The sequence below is a fragment of the Pristiophorus japonicus genome, chromosome 19 (genome assembly GCF_044704955.1).
Source record: "Pristiophorus japonicus isolate sPriJap1 chromosome 19, sPriJap1.hap1, whole genome shotgun sequence".
Taxonomy (NCBI): Eukaryota; Metazoa; Chordata; class Chondrichthyes; family Pristiophoridae; genus Pristiophorus; species Pristiophorus japonicus.
This window is the reverse complement of record NC_091995.1, coordinates 87,331,741-87,351,661: the sequence shown is the minus strand read 5'-3', so window position 1 is coordinate 87,351,661 and position 19,921 is coordinate 87,331,741. Positions and strand designations below refer to the sequence as shown.

Sequence of the window (19,921 nt, the reverse complement as noted above, 5' to 3'; positions counted from 1 at the left end):
AGCAAATATAGCAGAAAATGGTGTATTCTTACAAGGGGCTCATGAAGGTGTGTGTGAAACGTGTGAAGGAGGATGGGAAAAGGCCCACCACATCCAGACCCATGGGCCTTCTCAATTATAAACAAAAAGACCAGAAGCCATTTCCATTTGTTTAATCACTTTGGGGTGGCAAAAAAAAAACCAACCCAAACCAAGCCGAAAATTCAGACTTTACCCCCAAGCAGCGCGGGACTCTGCTCGTGGTGCTATCTCAGCCAATCATTCTTCTTCGCATTTCGGCAACAGGAGAGCTCATAGACCCTGGTGAGAATGTGCTTTTAAAACAAAGGTACAGAAAAACGACAAAAAAAAACGAAAGCCAGGCCAGCATGCTGCGAGGTCATGTTCAATAACATACGGTACTTTATACTACAGCTTCACATTGGATGATAGGTTCCGCCAAATCTTCAAACCCCCCCCTTTGTGTTTCCAGTAAATATCGTCCATCCAATCAACACCATGCATCCAATAGTACTTGTCCAATAAATATCATTTATCCAACATCATTGGTCCAATGTATATATTATTCATTCCGCATCAGACTCTGACCCACGGGATCCGAATTCAGCCTCGGTGCAAAGACCACAGGGCGAAGGTAAGGGTCAGGCCACCCACAGTGCGACTCCTTGGCTGATGTGCGGAACATTGGTGAGGCGGTTTTCGGTATCGGGAAATTATGGCTTGCTGTCCTTTTTCGATGAAGCGCCTGTGAGAAAAACATCAGTATAAACCGGGATTGATAGATTTTTGTTGGGTAAGGGTATCAGAATTCATAGCAACACAGTGCGATTAAGAATTAGTTGGTTTATTAGCAAAAGGTTTAACAATCACACTACACATTACCAGTTCATCCGCCAGGCTCGCAACCACCTGCCTCATCGTGGATCCCCCGAACCCAACTGGCTGGGGTTTTATTGAGTCTTGTGAACATCACGTGACTGGCTAAGCCACTCCCAACTCAACAGCTCTACAACTATATTTGGTAGAACATTTAAATCATGTGCCCCCTTTTGGCAAGGGTAGAACCCACAAATTTCCAAATAAAACTGGAACTGAAACTTAAATCAAATTTAAAATTTGGTTGCCGGGGTGGGGGGGTGATGATGCACTCCAGTCCCTCCAGAGCCCACCTCTCACAGAAGGCCGTGAGCGTACCGGTGGACACCATGTGCTCCATTTCCAGGGACATCCTGGCATGAACGTAGCCGTGGAAGAGAAGCAGGCAGTCGGGCAGAGCAACCCCCTCGACCGCCCGCTGCCTGGACCGGTTAATGGCCACCTTGGCCAGACCCTCAATAGCTCTACAACTCTTTTAGGGGGGGAACAAATCAACGTTAGATCAAGTGCCCCCCGATCTGGGGGACATTCCAGACACTTAACTGCCCCTTTTTTTAATAAATGTTTTTTTTTTCGTGGTTTTTTTGTGATTTTTTTGGGGGGCTTTAAAACCATATATTTTACAAGTGCCCCCTATAAAAGGGGAGGAGGACACTAAAACCCGGCAATTAAAACAAATTAAACTTTAAAACATAAAATCAAATTAAAATTTGGTTGCCGGGGCGGTGGGGGTGGGGGTGTGGGTGGGGGTGATGATGCACTCCAGTCCCTCCGGCGCCCACCTCTCGCAGAAGGCCACGAGCGTACCGGTGGACACCATGTGCTCCATCTCCAGGGACACCCTGGCATGAACGTAGCCTTGGAAGAGAAGCAGGCAGTCGGGCAGAGCAACCCCCTCGACCGCCTGCTGCCTGGACCGGTTAATGGCCACCTTGACCAGGCCCTCAACAGGTCTACAAAGTTGTGAGCATACAAAGGGTTATGGAACCAAGGCAGGCCGATGTAGTTGAGGTGCAGATCAGACCGGCTCAAAGGTCTGAATGGCCTTCTCCTCTTCCTATGTTCCCACGAGTGCGACTCAGGCTGATACACGGCAGTGGGATGTCTCCTCAGCACGGCGAGATGGCAACAGCACCAACCTGTGCCCCGTGCCATGGGTAGACCACCTCCCCTTTGCCCGATGCAGTGTGTCTCATGTCACCGACTCCACGTGCCAACGAACACAATGTCCAGTCCCACGCCAACTCCGATTGGGTGCATCCCTGGATGTTTTGTCACATGTCTACCCGCCGCGAACCACCCCTCCCCCAACACCCCCGCCATTGGTCCATCCTCCAGGCGCCACTGCCTTCCCACGGCCAATTGGAAAGGGGACAGACTCATTGTTAGCCAATAGGATTCATCTTGACTGTTTCCCTATCTCCAATATTTTAATAACTGATCATTTTTTAAATAATTCATTCCCGGGATGTGGGTATCGCTGGCAAAGCCGGCATTTATTGCCCATCCCTCATTGCCCCTTGAGAAAGTGGTGGTGAGCCGCCTTCTTGAACCGCTGCAGTCCGTGTGGTGAAAGTGCTCCCACAGTGCTGAATAGAAGTGTTCAAAGAAAATTTACGAAACAGAACTTTATTTAAATGTTTTTCTCCCGTGTGTTTGTCTGGAGATTAATCCTCAATTTCTGGAGACTCCAAGACAATGCCGGAAGGGTTGAAAGATAAGCAATTAAACCGTGCCCGATCCATTTGGGAGGGTAGCGGCTTTTCTAATATTTACGTTTGAAGACCAGGCCCTCAAATCTGCCACCAAGCTCATGGTCTACAGGGCTGTAGTAATACCCGCCCTCCTGTATAGCTCAGAGACATGGACCATGTACAGTAGACACCTCAAGTCGCTAGAGAAATACCACCAACGATGTCTCCGCAAGATCCTACAACTCCCCTGGGAGGACAGATGCACCAACGTTAGCGTCCTCGACCAGGCCGACATCCCCAGCATTGAAGCACTGACCACACTTGATCAGTTCCGCTGGGCAGGCCACATAGTTCGCATGCCAGACATGAGACTCCCAAAGCAAGCGCTCTACTCGGAACTCCTTCAAGGCAAACGAGCCAAAGGTGGGCAGGGGAAACGTTACAAGGACACCCTCAAAGCCTCCCTAAAAAAGTACAACAACCCCACCGACAGCTGGGAGTCCCTGGCCAAAGACTAGTCCGCCCTAAGTGGAGGAAGTGCATCCGGGAGGGCGCTGAGCACTTCGAGTCTCGTCGCCGAGAGCATGCAGAAACCAAGTGCAGGCAGCGGAAGGAGCGTGCGGCAAACCAGTCCCACACACCCCTTCCCTCAACGACTATCTGTCCCACCTGTGACAGGGACTATGGCTCTTGTATTGGACTGTTCAGCCACCTATGGACTCACTTTAAGAGTGGAAGCAAGTCTTCCTCGATACCGAGGGACTGCCTATGATGATGTTGATGATGATTATGATTTACGTTACCTGCAAATGTGGGCGGGGCTCTGCTGTTCTTGATGAGGTCACTTTGCAGTAAGGATTCCACCAACCACGTCAAGGCTTCAGTGCAGTAATCCACCTAGAACAACAACAACAGCTTGCATTTATATAGCGCCTTCGACATAGTGAAACGTCCCAAGGCGCTTCACAGGAGCGATTATCAAACAGAATTTGACACCGAGCCACATAGGGAGAAATTAGGATCAAAAACTTGGACAAAGAAGTAGGTTTTAAGGAGCATCTTAAAGGAGGAGAGAGAGGCGGCGAGATTTCGGGAAAAGACTTGCATTTATATAGCGCCTTTCACGACATCAGGACGTCCCAAAGCGCTTTACGGCCAATGAAGTACTTTTGAAGTGTGATCACTGTTTCCCCCGGGCTGGGGAGTCTAGAACCAGGGGTCACAGTCTCAGAATAAGGGGTCGGCCATTTAGGACTGAGATGAGGAGAAATTTCTTCACTCAGAGGGTGGTGAATCTTTGCAATTCTCTACCCCAGAGGGCTGTGGAGGCTCAGTTGTTGAGTATATTCAAGGCAGAGATCAATAGATTTTTGGACTCGAGGAGAATCAAGGGATATGGAGATCAGGCGGAAGGCAGAAGATCAGCCACGATCTTATTGAATGGAGCAGCAGGCTCGAGGGATCTTATGGCCCACACCTGCTCCTAATTCTTATGTTCTTATTATTAATTGGAGGAGAAATTCCAGTTTAACTGTTCTTCTCCATAAGTAATGATTCTGTAACCAAACGATATTCTCAGATACCCGAAAGGCGTTCAGTAACTGGGGGGGGGAACGCAGGCATTTTCCCGTGTTTTATTAAAAGAGGAATTTCAGGCCCCGTTGGACGTGAATACTCCCTGCACTGTTTCACCAGAGTTTGTGCAATCGGTGTTACCTGTTTTTCGAGTACCCTGAGCCGCCTCTCGTGCTCCCTGATGTCAGTTATGTAATTTAAAACACTGTCGACCCTAAAAGACAAAAGCAAATGTCAGGTAACGTTAACTGAACTGGGCCCTGTGTGGTTCCTCTCTGAGGCCTTCGAATTCTGTCAATCCCAGTATTCCTGCTCTGGGAATTCCCTCACTCCCAGTAGTCCTGCTCTGGGAATTCCCTCACTCCCAGTAGTCCTGCTCTGGGAATTCCCTCACTCCCAGTATTCCTGATCTGGGAATTCGCTCATAGAAACATAGAAACATAGAAAATAGGTGCAGGAGCAGGCCATTTGGCCCTTCGAGCCTGCACCACCATTCGATATGATCATGGCTGATCATGCAACTTCAGTACCCCATTCCTGCTTTCTCTCCATACCCCTTGATCCCTTTAGCCGTAAGGGCCACATCTAACTCCCTTTTGAATATATCCAACGAATTGGCCTCAACAATTTTCTGTGGTGGAGAATTCCACAGGTTCATAATTCTCTGAGTGAAGAAGTTTCTCCTCATCTCAGTCCTAAATGGCTTACCCCTATCCTTAGACTGTGACCCCTGGTTCTGGACTTCCCCAACATCAGAAACATTCTTTCTGCATCTAACCTGTCCAATCCTGTCAGAATTTTATATGTTTCCATGGGATCCCCTCTCATTCTTCTAAATTCCAGTGAATACAAGCCTAGTTAATCCAGTCTTTCTTCATATGTCAGTCCTGCCATCCCTGGAATCAGTCTGGTGAACCTTCGCTGCACTCCCTCAATAGCAAGAATGTCCTTCCTCAGATTAGGAGACCAAAACTGAACACAATATTCAAGGTGTGGCCTCACCAAGGCTCTGTACAACTGCAGTAAGACCTCCCTGCTCCTATACTCAAATCCCCTAGCTATGAAGGCCAACATACCATTTGCCTTCTTCACCACCTGCTGTACCTGCATGGCAATTTTCAATGACTGATGTACCATGACACCCAGGTCTCGTTGCACCTCCACTTTTCCTAATCTGCCACCGTTCAGATAATATTCTGCCTCCCTGTTTTTGCCACCAAAGTGGATAACCTCACATTTATCCACATTATCCTGCATCTGCCATGCATTTGCCCACTCACCTAACCTGTCCAAGTCACCCTGCAGCCTCTTAGTATCCTCCTCACAGCTCACACTGCCACCCAGCTTAGTGTCATCTGCAAACTTGGAGATATTACATTCAATTCCTTCATCTAAATCATTAATGTATATTGTAAATAGCTTCAATGATTTATACGAAGGAATTGAATGTAATATCTCCAAGTATATCTGCTCTGGGAATTCTCTCACTCCCAGTATTCCCGCTCTGGGAATGAAAGGAGAAGTTAAAAAAAAAAAATTTCACAGAAGGAGCAATTTAACCATGGAATGCTTCACCACAAGTGGCTATTGAGGCAGAGACTATAAAGGGTACAGGTTGAACCTCTCTTATCCAGAACTCCCTTATCCGGAACCACCTCTCGTCCGGCACCATTTCCGGCCACCGGGTGGCGCATGCGCAGAACTCCGACATGAACAAATTGAAGTCCTTCCTCGCTGCCGACTCCCGCAATCGCTGGCCTGACCCCGCGATCCACCCCCAACCCCCCCCCCCCCCGCTCCCCAACGATCTCTCTGCCGCACTCGCAGCCCCAAGCCAGTCAGCCCCGATATCTCCTTGCTCAGTACCTGTACCATCCAATTAAACGTGAACACCCCTCGTTTGGCAAAATCCCTTATCCGGCACAGGCCAGGTTCTGAGGGTGCCGGGTAAGACAGGTTCGACCTATATTTGATAAGTAATTTGAAGTGGAATAATAAGTGATTTGTGAAAGGATAACCGGATAGAGCAAGGGTTGGAGTAGTTGAAGAGCTCGCACCTACACAGGCTCAATGGGCCTCCATCCTGTGATTCCACAACTGCTCTCCTGCCTACGACAGGTTAGCTCAGCACAGGCCCGGAGTTGGACTGTGGACCTTTCAGTCTGTTTATATTTTTAGCGCTGTTTGACCCCTTGCACGACCCCGCCCTGAGCGCATTAAAAGGTGATCGTGTCCTCACTTTTGTGCCGTCCTCTTCAGCCGCTCCATGTTGCTTTCTCGTTTGACCCTGTTGCGATGCACCAGGTAGTTCTCCTTCTGCACGGCCTCCCAAGTCATCAGCTTACTGGCGACAGATTCCGGGAAGTCCGTGACTGCAATCAAAAGGAGACCATTATTCCCTTCGCTCCAAGCCACGGAACGACAGTAGGTGGGCGTTTGGGACTGCGAGGATGGGGGGGGGCGCCTTCCGAGCAAGCGCTTCCACCCTAGAGTCGCTGACCCCCCCAGTATTACCCTGAAGTTCCCAGGAATTGAAGACGAATCTCCTGGACACTGATGGCAGCAACCCCAGTGTAATGTATAAGATTATGAGGGGGCTCGACAAGGTGGATGCAGAGAGGATGTTTCCACTGATGGGAGAGACTAGAACTAGGGGGCATGATCTTAGAATAAGGGGCCGCCCATTTAAAACTGAGATGAGGAGGAATTTCTTCTCTCTGAGGGTTGTGAATCTGTGGAATTCGCTGCCTCAGAGAACTGTGGATGCCGGGACATTGAATAAATTTAAGACAGAAATAGACGGTTTCTTAACCGATAAGGGAATAAAAGGTTATGGGGAGCGGGCGGGGAAGTGGACCTGAGTCCATGATCAGATCAGCTATGGCAGAGCAGGCTCGAGGGGCTGTATGGCCTACTCCTGCTCCTATTTCTTATGTTCTTCTTAATGTATTTGCTTCATGGGTTCTTTGCTTAAGAATTCATAGCAACACATTGCTATTAAGAACTAGTTGGTTTATTAGCAAAACGTTTAACAATCACACTACACATTACCAGTTCATCCACCAGGCTCACAACCACCTGCCACATCGTGGATCCTCCGAACTCAACTGGCCGGGATTTTATTGAGTCTTGTGAACATCACGTGACTGGCTAAGCCACTCCCCAACTCAACAGCTCTACAAACCTGTGAGCATCCTCACAGGGGCATACATTCCATCAGGAAAGAAATCACAGGGGCATTAGAAAAATAAAATATTCTTTGAATACTTTTGCTTATTAGTTATGAAAATATTGGAAATGGGAAAGGAAAGGCTGTTTGACTGGGTGGGGTGGTTGGAGGTGGGAGGTCATGTGATGAAATCTCCAGGAATCCATCCAATCAGAATAGGCGACCTCACTGGGGTGCCATCATAAATTATCAGAAAGGAATTCGAGCGATTCATATTGTCGCTGTATGTTTCTCTGCTGATCAGAGAGATGTTTCTTTTATTCAGTCACGGGATGTGGATATCGCTGACAAGACCGGCATTTATTGCCTATCCCTAATTGCCCTCGAGAAGGTGGTGGTGAGCCGCCTTCTTAAATGCAACTGAGTGGCTCGCTGGGCCATTTCAGAGGGCTGTGAAGAGTAAACCACATTGCTGTGGGTCTGGCATCACATATAGGCCAGACCGGGTAAGGGCAGCAGATTTCTTTCCCTAAAGGACATTAGCGACACAAGATAGGTATTTAAAGACACTCCGGCAACTTCATGGTCAGCATTACTAAGAGTAGCTTTTTATTTGAGATTGAATTGAATTTTAATTCCCCCAGCTGCCGTGGTGGGATTTGAACCCACATGTTCTCCAGATCATAGTCCAGGCCTCAGGATTATTGGTCCAGTAACATAACCACTATGCTACCCTATCGTGGTAATGGGAAAACGGTCTACATTTTACCGTTGATATCCATCCCCAGGCTCTGTCACTACTCCACCCCAACAATGTACCTTAACCCCAATCTCAGGGTGGCCTTAGAGACTGAGCAAAATTGGTCATCGATTTTGAGCCGTGGTGTATTTGTTGAGAGGGAGCTAGCTTTTTCTTTATTCATTCATGGAATGTGGGCGTCGCTGGCAAGGCCGGTATTTATTGCCCATCCCCAATTGCCCCTGAGAAGGTGGTGGTAGCCCAGTTCAGAGGGCACTTAAGAGTCAACCACATTGCTATGGGTCTGGAGTCACATATCGGCCAGACCGGGTAAGGGCAGAAAATTATCTTTCCCTAAGGGACATTAGTGAACAACAATTTTACAACAATTTCCATGGTCACCATTTACTGATACCAGTTTTTTAATTCCAGATTTATTTAATTAATTGAATTTAAATTCCCCGGCTGCCGTGGTGGGATTTGAACTCATCACTAGTCCAGTCTGGATTACGAGCATCAGTAACATAACCACTATGCTGCCATTCCCTTAGCTAGGTTGAGCTCGCATCAAACTCATTGCCCTTACAACCAGCACTGAGCAGCGTTCCTTCCTGTCAGTCTGGGCTGGAAACATAGAAAATAGGTGCAGGAGTAGGCCATTCGGCCCTTCAAGCCTGCACCACCATTCAATATGATCATGGCTGATCATGCAACTTCAGTACCCCATTCCTGCTTTCTCTCCATACCCCTTGATCCCTTTAGCCGTAAGGGCCACATCTAACTCCCTTTTGAATATATCTAACAAACTGGCCTCAACAACTTTCTGTGATAGAGAATTCCACAGGTTCACAATTCTTTGAGTGAAGAAGTTTCTCCTCATCTCAGTCCTAAATGGCTTACCCCTTATCCTTAGACTGTGACCCCTGGTTCTGGACTTCCCTAACATCGGGAACATTCTTCCTGCATCTAACCTGTCCAATCCCGTTTCTATGAGATCCCCTCTCATTCTTCTAAATTCCAGTGAATATAAGCCTAGTCAATCTAGTCTTTCTTCATATGTCAGTGCTGCCATCCTGGGAATCAGTCTGGTGTACCTTTGCTGCACTCCCTCAATAGCAAGAATGTCCTTCCTCAGATTAGGAGACCAAAACTGAACATAATATTCAAGGTGTGGCCTCACCAAGGCTCTGTACAACTGCAGTAAGACCTCCCTGCTCCTATACTCAAATCCTCTCGCTATGAAGGCCAACATGCCATTCTTCACCACCTGCTGTACCTGTATACCAACTTTCAATGACTGATGTACCATGACACCCAGGTCTCGTTGCACCTCCCCTTTTCCAAATCTGTCACCATTCAGATAATATTCTGCCTTCCTGTTTTTGCCATCAGAGTGGATACTGCACCTGCCATGCATTTGCCCACTCATCTAACCTGTCCAAGTCACCCTGCAGCCTCTTAGCATTCTCCTTACAGCTCGCACTGCCACCCAGCTTAGTGTAATCTGCAACTTGGAGATATTACACTCAATTCCTTCGTCTAAATCATTAATGTATATTGTAAATAGCTGGGGTCCCAGCACTGAACCTTGCGGTACCTCACTAGTCACTGCCTGCCATTCTGAAAAGGACCCGTTTATTCCTACTCTTTGCTTTCTGTCTGCCAACCAGTTCTCTAACCACATCAATACATTACCCCCAATACCATGTGCTTTAATTTTGCACACTAATCTCTTGTGTGGGACCTTGTCAAAAGCCTTTTGAAAGTCCAAATACACCACATCCACTGGTTCTCCCTTGTCCACTCTATTCATTAAATTCTAGAAGATTTGTCAAGTATGATTTTCCTTTCATAAATCCATGCTGACTTGGACCGATCCTGTCACATGCGCTGCTATTACATCTTTAATAATTGATTCCAACAATTTCCCCACTACCGATGTCAGGCTAACCGGTCTATAATTACGTTTTCTCTCTCCCTCCATCTTTAAAAGGTGGGGTTACATTAGCTACCCTCCAATCCATAGGAACTGATCCAGAGTCTGTAGAATATTGGAAAATGACCACCAATGCATCCACTATTTCTAGGGCCAGTTCCTTGAATACTCTAGGGTGTAGGCTATCAGGCCCTGGGGATTTATCGGCCTTCAATCCCATCAATTTCCCTAACACAATTTCCTGACTAATAAGGATTTCCTTCAGTTCCTCCTTCTCGCTAGACCCTTGGTCCCCGAGTATTTCCGGTCAGTTGCCAATCAAGCAGATTATGATGTCTTAATCCCGTTGAGGAACATAGGAATCGCTAGGCGGAGAAAGATCGCGGTCCATCTAGTTCACCTGCTGCCATCTTGGTAGTCACATGGTACAACGATAACGGAGTTGTTGACTAATAAGCTGAAAGAGCTCGTCACAGTCGACGTTATCATTAATTAGTGTCTCCTCGGCTCTGCATCATTCCCCCAAGTCATTTGAACCATCCTATATTATTTATTCATATTAAAGGAGAGGATTAATGATGGGGGAACATAAGAAAATAAGAACTAAGAGCATGAGAAGGACATTTGGCCCCTCGAACCTGCTCCACCATTCAATAAGATCATGGCTTATCTGATCTTGGCCTCAACTCCACTTCTCTGCCCGCTCCCCATAACCTTTTGCAATGAATGCACAGGTTTGTAGAGCTGTTGAGTTGGGAGTGGCTTAGCCAGTCACGTGATGTTCACAAGACTCAATAAAACCCCGGCCAGTTGGGTTCGGGCGATCCACGATGAGGCAGGTGGTTGTGAGGCTAGAGGATGAACTGGTAATGTGTCGTGTGATTGTTAAACCTTTTGCTGATAACCCAACTGCAGGTTGGACCTCTCTGGTCCGGCACCCTCGGAACCTGACCGGTGCCGGAACAGAGAGTTTGCCGAACCATGGGATGTCACGCCGAGCCCGGGCTTACCGGTACCCGAGGACAGCGCGCGGGCTCCTGAACACTTCCGCCACGCTGCAGAATGCGGGCCTCGCTCTCTCCGTGCTGGTTTGCTGCTCTTTTCTTTAAGCTCATGCCTCCCCACCACTGCACTGCCCCCCCCACCTTTGACACCGCTGCACCCGGACCCCCACTCCTCCCCTGCCCCCACCCCACCCCCCGCCGCTCACGCTCCAGGCACGGGACTGATGCCGAACCACATTCTTCACAGCAATGTGTTGCTATGAATCCTTAAGCAAAGGACCCATGACTGAAATACTCACAGTGTGAAGTACTGCCCCCTCCCCCCTTGCGTTTGTGTAAGAAATCCGAATTATTCTATCCCTGCTCCTCAATACGTCATCGTCCGGAATTTTTCTGCACTGCTCCTGTGGCCATTGGATCAGGATGGTTTTGGGGCCTATAACTGCTGTTTGTCAGGGCCTCCTGTACCTTCTCCCAGCGACCCTGACACTGACCCTGACAGTGACAGTGAGTTTTGGTAGCTCGTTCTGTCACGAAGAGCAGCACGGCCAGTTCTCACCTGATACCGAGTCCTAAATCAGTGGGGGTGGGAGATTAGCGAGGGGGTCGCTGACTGGGAGCGGGAACCCGCCCCCCTTGTGTGATTTGAAATCCCCCTCCGAGGGCCTCTAGAAACATAGAAACATAGAAACATAGAAAATAGGTGCAGGAGCAGGCCATTCAGCCCTTCTAGCCTGCACCGCCATTCAATGAGTTCATGGCTGAACATGAAACTTCAGTACCCCCTTCCTGCTTTCTCGCCATAACCCTTGATCCCCCGAGTAGTAAGGACTTCATCTAACTCCCTTTTGAATATATTTAGTGAATTGGCCTCAACTACTTTCTGTGGTAGAGAATTCCACAGGTTCACCACTCTCTGGGTGAAGAAGTTTCTCCTCATCTCGGTCCTAAATGGCTTACCCCTTATCCTCAGACTGTGACCCCTGGTTCTGGACTTCCCCAACATTGGGAACATTCTTTCTGCATCTAACCTGTCTAAACCCGTCAGAATTTTAAACGTTTCTATGAGGTCCCCTCTCATTCTTCTGAACTCCAGTGAATACAAGCCCAATTGATCCAATCTTTCTTGATAGGTCAGTCCCGCCATCCCGGGAATCAGTCTGGTGAACCTTCGCTGCACTCCCTCAATAGCAAGAATGTCCTTCCTCAAGTTAGGAGACCAAAACTGTACACAATACTCCAGGTGTGGCCTCACCAAGGCCCTGTACAACTGTAGCAACACCTCCCTGCCCCTGTATTCAAATCCCCTCGCTATGAAGGCCAACATGCCATTTGCTTTCTTAACCGCCTGCTGTACCTGCATGCCAACCTTCAATGACTGATGTACCATGACACCCAGGTCTCGTTGCACCTTCCCTTTTCCTAATCTGTCACCATTCAGATAATAGTCTGTCTCTCTGTTTTTACCACCAAAGTGGATAACCTCACATTTATCCACATTATACTTCATCTGCCATGCATTTGCCCACTCACCTAACCTATCCAAGTCACTCTGCAGCCTAATAGCATCCTCCTCGCAGCTCACACTGCCACCCAACTTAGTATCATCCGCAAATTTGGAGATACTGCATTTAATCCCCTCGTCTAAATCATTAATGTACAATGTAAACAGCTGGGGCCCCAGCACAGAACCTTGCGGCACTCCACTAGTCACTGCCTGCCATTCTGAAAAGTACCCGTTTACTCCTACTCTTTGCTTCCTGTCTGACAACCAGTTCTCAATCCACGTCAGCACACTACCCCCAATCCCATGTGCTTTAACTTTGCACATTAATCTCTTGTGTGGGACCTTGTCGAAAGCCTTCTGAAAGTCCAAATATACCACATCAACTGGTTCTCCTTTGTCCACTTTACTGGAAACATCCTCAAAAAATTCCAGAAGATTTGTCAAGCATGATTTCCCTTTCACAAATCCATGCTGACTTGGACCTATCATGTCACCATTTTCCAGATGCACTGCTATGACATCCTTAATAATTGATTCCATCATTTTACCCACTACTGAGGTCAGGCTGACCGGTCTATAATTCCCTGTTTTCTCTCTCCCTCCTTTTTTAAAAAGTGGGGTTACATTGGCTACCCTCCACTCCATAGGAACTGATCCAGAGTCAATGGAATGTTGGAAAATGACTGTCAATGCATCCGCTATTTCCAAGGCCACCTCCTTAAGTACTCTAGGATGCAGGCCATCAGGCCCTGGGGATTTATCTGCCTTCAATCCCATCAATTTCCCCAACACAATTTCCCGACTAATAAAGATTTCCCTCAGTTCCTCTTCCTTACTAGACCCTCTGACCCCTTTTATATCCGGAAGGTTGTTTGTATCCTCCTTAGTGAATACCGAACCAAAGTACTTGTTCAATTGATCCGCCATTTCTTTGTTCCCCGTTATGACTTCCCCTGATTCTGACTGCAGGGGACCTACGTTTGTCTTCACCAACCTTTTTCTCTTTACATACCTATAGAAACTTTTGCAATCCGCCTTAATGTTCCCTGCAAGCTTCTTCTCGTACTCCATTTTCCCTGTCCTAATCAAACCCTTTGTCCTCCTCTGCTGAGTTCTAAATTTCTCCCAGTCCCCAGGTTCGCTGCTATTTCTGGCCAATTTGTATGCCACTTCCTTGGCTTTAATACTATCCCTGATTTCCCTAGATAGCCACGGTTGAGCCACCTTCCCCTTTTTATTTTTACGCCAGACAGGAATGTACAATTGTTGTACTTCATCCATGCGGTCTCTAAATGTCTGCCATTGCCCATCCACAGTCAACCCCCTAAGTATCATTCGCCAATCTATCCTAGCCAATTCACGCCTCATACCTTCAAAGTTACCCTTCTTTAAGTTCTGGACCATGGTCTCTGAAATTACTGTTTCATTCTCCATCCTAATGCAGAATTCCACCATATTATGGTCACTCTTCCCCAAGGGGCCTCGCACAATGAGATTGCTAATTAATCCTCTCTCATTACACAACACCCAGTCTAAGATGGCCTCCCCCCTAGTTGGTTCCTCAACATATTGGTCTAGAAAACCATCCCTTATGCACTCCAGGAAATCCTCCTCCACCGTATTGCTTCCAGTTTGGCTAGCCCAATCTATGTGCATATTAAAGTCACCCATTATAACTGCTACACCTTTATTGCATGCACCCCTAATTTCCTGTTTGATGCCCTCCCCAACATCCCTATTACTGTTTGGAGGTCTGTACACAACTCCTACTAACGTTTTTTGCCCTTTGGTGTTCTGCAGCTCTACCCATATAGATTCCACATCATCCAAGCTAATGTCTTTCCTAACTATTGCATTAATCTCCTCTTTAACCAGCAATGCTACCCCACCTCCTTTTCCTTTTATTCTATCCTTCCTGAATGTTGAATACCCCTGAATGTTGAGTTCCCAGCCCTGATCATCCTGGAGCCACGTCTCCGTAATCCCAATCACATCATATTTGTTAACATCTATTTGCACAATTAATTCATCCACCTTATTGCGGATACTCCTTGCATTAAGACACAAAGCCTTCAGGCTTGTTTTATTAACACCCTTTGTCCTTTTAGAATTTTGCTGTACAGTGGCCCTTTTTGTTCTTTGCCTTGGGTTTCTCTGCCCTACACTTTTCCTCATCTCCTTTCTGTCTTTTGCTTTTGGCTCCTTTTTGTTTCCCTCTGTCTCCCTGCATTGGTTCCCATCCCCCTGCCATATTAGTTTAAATCCTCCCCAACAGCACTAGCAAACACTCCCCCTAGGACATTGGTTCCAGTCCTGCCCAGGTGCAGACCGTCCGGTTTGTACTGGTCCCACCTCCCCCAGAACCGGTCCCAATGCCCCAGGAATTTGAATCCCTCCCTGCTGCACCACAGCCGGCTCCACACAGACCGGGGATCAAGCCCGAGGTATCCCCCGGGGCCTGTATGGCTCAGTGCCAGGCCACACAGTGCACTTTACCCACGGGGAACTTGCTGCTCCGCACGTCACCGTGTTACCCCTGCTGGTACTGTGGCTGCTGGGCAGCGAGTGGGGGGGGTGGGGGGGGGTGGCATGTCTTACTGAAGAGCTTGCTTTTCACCGAGGGGACCCTGCGGATGTTCCTTTTGATGAAGATGTTGATGTGGCTGAAGATGATGAAGGGCGGAGCGAGTGCAGGCCGCTTGTGGTATTCCACGATCAGGTTGTAGCGCTGGAACTTCCAGTAGATGTCACTGTTCCCCTGGACCTTATTGAAGGTGTAACTGGAAAAGACAACGAGAAGGAGTGAGAGACATCGAGCCTATCAGCACAGAAACAGGCCACTCAGCCCAACTGGTCCCTGCTGGAGTCTTAATGCCCCTCTCAACCCTCTAATCCTATCATCATAGCCTTCTATTCCCCTCTCCTTCATCTAGTTTCCCCTTATATGCTTCTATGCTATTGGCCTCAACTTGCTTAACCGGGAGCCAATGTAGGTCGGCGAGCACAGGGGGCGATGGGTGAGCGGGACTTGGTGCGAGTTACAAGACGGGCTGCCAAGTTTTGGATCACCTCTAGGGTAGGATGTGGGAGGCCAGTCAGGAGTGCGTTGGAATAGTCAAGTCTGGAGGTACCGAAGACATGGATGAGGGCTTCAGCAGCGGATGAGCTGAGGCAGGGGGCGGAGACGGGTGATGTTACGGAGGTGGAAATAGGTGGTCTTAGTTATGCTGCAGATATGTGGTCGAAAGTTAATTTCAGGGTCAGATATGACACCAAGGTTGCGAACAGTCGGGTTCAGCCTCAGACAGGAGTTGGGGAGAGGGATGGAGTCGGTGGCTGGGGAACGGAGTTTGTGGGTTAACATAACCACTGTCCTTACCTGCCACTAATGGAGGGTGGCACTGGACGCTGGGGCCAAGGCGAGGTGGGCGAGGCAGCAATTGCCGCAGAGGAACAGGAGGAGGCCATTCAGCCCCTCGAGCCTGTTCTGCCCTTCAATGAGATCAGGTGCTGATCTGCGAGCTAACTCCACCTGACCAGCCTGGGTTCCCCTCGCCCTTAATACCCTTGCCCCGGGTGAAGATAGAATGCCCTTTGTGCCGCCCTGCCAGATACCAGTTCGCTTGGCCCAGGCGGGCAGCGGGAACTCCGGACAGTGCCCGCTCAAGGCGCAGGCTGACTTCACCCGTTACCTGAACATGGCGATGAGCAGGTTGACCAGCAGGATGTTGGCGACCAATAGGAAGACAGCCAGGAGCAGGATGACCAGCCAATTGGCGTAGGTGTTGGTGCAGGGGGGCAGCTCCTCCATCAGGATGGCGACGGGATCATCCGTGCAGTTGGAGAGCTGGATCCGGGCAGCTGCCGCAAACACAGGATGGTTAGGACGAGCAGTTGCACGGGAAACGTAGAATCATAGAACAGTACAGCACAGAAGGAGGCCATTCGGCCCATCGAGTCTGTGCCGGCTCATTCGAAGAGCAACCCAGTTAGTCCCACTCCCCCGCTCTTTCCCACATCCCTGCCATTTGTTCTCTTCAAGTATTTATCCAGTTCCCCATTGAAGACTACTATTGAGTCTGCCTCCCCCACCCTCTCAGGCAGTGCATTCCAGATCCTAACCACTCGCTGCGTAATAAGATCTTTCCCTCATGTCGCCTCTGCTTCTTTTGCCAATCACCTTAAATCTGTAACCTCAGGTTATCGACTCTTCAGCCACTGGAAACAATTTCTCTGTATTTACTCTATCTAAACCCTTCGGTTAAGCAACGCCTCGATTTCAAAATTCTCATCCTTGTTTTCAAATCCCTCCATGGCCCTCGCCCCCTCCCTATCTCTGTAATCTCCTCCAGCCCCACAACTCTCCGAGATGTCTGCGCTCCTCTAATTCTGATTATAATCGCTCAACCATCGGTGGCCGTGCCTTCTGTTGCCTGGGCCCCAAGCTCCGGAGCTCCCTCCCTAAACCTCTCCGCCTCTCTACCTCTCTTTGCTCCTTCAAGACGCTCCTTAAAGCCTACCTCTGTGACCAAGCCACTGCGCTAATTTCTCCTTGTGCGGCTCGATGTCAAATTCTTCATCTCATAACACTCCTGTAAAGCACCTTGGGATGTGTAACTATGTTAACGGCGCTATAGTCTTTACTACTAGAGGGATCAAGGGGTATGGTGAGAAAGCAGGAATAGGGTACTGAAGTTGCATGTTCAGCCATGAACTCATTGAATGGTGGTGCAGGCTAGAAGGGCCGAATGGCCTACTCCTGCACCTATTTTCTATGTTTCTATATAAATACGAGTTGTTGCTGCTGTTCATGATTTTGAACACCTTGATCAAATCTCCTCTCAATCTCCTCTGCTCTAAGGAGAACAACCTCAGCTTCTCCAGTCTATCCACGTCACTGAAGTCCCTCATCCCTGGAACCATTCTCGTAAATCTTTTATGCTCCCTCTCTAAAGCCTTCACATCCTTCCTAAAGTGCCATGCCCAGAACTGGACACAATTCTCCAGCTGGGTCGAACCCGTGTTTTATACAGGTTTAGCACAACTTCCTGGCTTTTGTGCTCTCTGTTTCTATTTATAAGGCCCAGGATCCCATGTAGTTTATTAACTGCTTTGTTAAGATGGCTGCCACCTTCAAAGATTTAGTTTCGAGAAGCATCGCTTACAAGATACCAGAGTTACAATCAAAATAAGAGGAGATCTCACAACCTGGTAAAACAAGACCATAAATGTTTGTTGGTGCAGGCGACTATGGTTCCCAACACATGATGTCCAGGAGTAGGCCATTCAGCCCCTCGAGCCTATACCGCCATTCAATTAGATCACGGCCGCTCTGTATCTTAACTCCACCCACCCGCCTTGGTTCTGCAACCCTTAATACCCTTACCCAACAAAAATCTATCAATCTCCGTTTTGACATTTTCAATCGACCCCCTCCAGTCTCAACCAATTTTTGGGGGTGAGAGTTCCAGATTCCCACTGCCTTTTGTGTGAAGAAGTGCTTCCTGACATCACCCCTGAACGGCCTGGCTCTAAGTTTAAGGTTGTGCCCCCTAAGATCAGCCATGATCTTATTGAATGGCGGAGCAGGCTCGAGGGGCCGAATGGCCGACTCCTGCTCCTATTTCTTACGTTCTTATTTTCTGAACTCCCCCGCACCAGAGGAAGTAGTCTCTCTCTAACTACCCCATCAAATCCTTTAATCATCTTAAACACCTTGATTAGATCACCGCTTAATCTTCGATACTTAACGGGATACAAGCTTAGACTGTGCAACTTGTCCTCGTAATTTAACCCTTTTAGCCCCGGTGTTATTCTGGTCAATCTGAGCTGCTCCCACTCCGAGGCCGATCTACTCTCCCTGAGGGGCGGGCCCCAACACTGTACTCCAAATGGGGGTCTCAGCGGAGCTTTATATAACTATAACATGACTGCCACCCTCTCGTATTCCAGTCTCCCTGAGATATCGGCCTACACCCCGTTGGCCGTTTGAATGATTTGTTGACCTTGCCCAATAGCTTTCAGCGATTTCTGCACTTGGAGCCCGAACTCTCTCTGTGCCTCCGTGGTGATGCGCATGGGATCGCGCGTGGTCCCGGCCTGCAAGATCATCAGCAGGCCGGGGCCATTGGAGGGAGCAGCGCGTGCTGCTGCAGGAGGGCGACGGCTGACTGCAGCGCGGGCAGGTACAGCAGGAGCGGTGAGGTCGGGGCGAAGGAGCGGCGAGAGTTCGTAGAGGGAGGTGATCGGGGCCCAGGAGAGGCGAGAGTTCGGGGCCCAGGGGCAGCACGGGCCAGCCCATACTGCGATATGTGTGCGCAGTGGTAAAGTGCGACATCACCACTGACACCTGGGAGACCCTAACCGAAGACCGCCCGAGGTGGAGAAAGTGCATCCGGGAGGGCGTTGAGCTCTTCGAGCCTCAATGCAAAGAGCGCGAAGAGGTCGAGCGCAGACAGCGGAAGGAGCGCGCGGCAAACCAGCCCCACCCACCCCTTCCCTCGATGATCGTCTGTCCCACCTGTGACAGGGTCTGTGGCTCTCATATCGGACTGTTCAGACACCAGAAAACTCACTTTGGGAGTGGAAGCAAGTCTTCCTCGATTCCGAGGGTCTGCCTATGATGATGATGATGATGTGTGCGCACTGGGTCCGTGCAGCAGAGCTGGTCTCCAGTCGTCTTGGTTAACCCTTGCCACTGGACCAAGACCGAGCTCTGTCAAGCCCGTGTGGGGGCTGGTGTGCAATGGTCACCACACGTTAAAAAAATCCACGAACAGGCATCTTCCACCCTTCAGGATGTAGTTCGGGATCCGGAATATTAGGTCCTTCATTGAAACACCTGTGAACTCATCACTTTTCGGCCTGGAAGCAAGTCATCCTCGATACGAGGGACCGCCTATAATGATGATGGGCCGAAGGTCCTCCTTCTGTGCTGTACGATTCTACGACTTTGATTTACAACAGCAAATTTGAGGATGTAAGTTATCAGGAGCGTCATAAAGGAGGAACGAGAAATGGAGAGACGGAGAGGCTCAGGGAGGGAGTTCCAGAGCTTGGGGCCCAGGCAGCTGAAAGCACGGCCGCCAATGGTGGAGCGATTATAATCAGCGATGCTCAATAGGTCTGAATTGGTGGAGCGCAGAGGTACAAAGGGAATTACAGGGCTGGAAGAGATTACAGAGACAGGGAGGGGCGAGGCCACGGAGGGATTTGAAAACATGAATGAGACTTTTAGAATTGAGACGCTGCTTAACATCTACAGACATGTGGATAAACACGGGCACAAAGCAGGAAGGGGAGGCTGCTCACGCAAATATGCACACCTATGTGCAAGTACATGTTCACAGACAAGAGTACACACACACACACATGCATGTGCACACATTGGTATTAATGCATGCACACAAACAAACACACAT

At 48.9% G+C, this 19,921-nt stretch overlaps 1 protein-coding gene across 1 annotated transcript in view; it reads right to left on the bottom strand.

Moving 5' to 3' along the window:
• Nucleotides 1–463: 463 nt before the first annotated feature.
• trpm4a (transient receptor potential cation channel, subfamily M, member 4a) overlaps nucleotides 464–19,921 on the bottom strand; it is a 75,988-nt gene continuing 56,530 nt past the window's right edge. The window contains exons 22-27 of the mRNA XM_070862346.1: nucleotides 16,193–16,361; nucleotides 15,099–15,280; nucleotides 6,385–6,517; nucleotides 4,287–4,359; nucleotides 3,374–3,467; nucleotides 464–745 (exon numbers count right to left, since the gene is read on the bottom strand). Of these exons, the coding sequence (XP_070718447.1) occupies nucleotides 714–745; nucleotides 3,374–3,467; nucleotides 4,287–4,359; nucleotides 6,385–6,517; nucleotides 15,099–15,280; nucleotides 16,193–16,361 (683 nt within the window). The 3' untranslated portion in view covers nucleotides 464–713. The remainder of the gene's footprint in view (nucleotides 746–3,373; nucleotides 3,468–4,286; nucleotides 4,360–6,384; nucleotides 6,518–15,098; nucleotides 15,281–16,192; nucleotides 16,362–19,921) is intronic.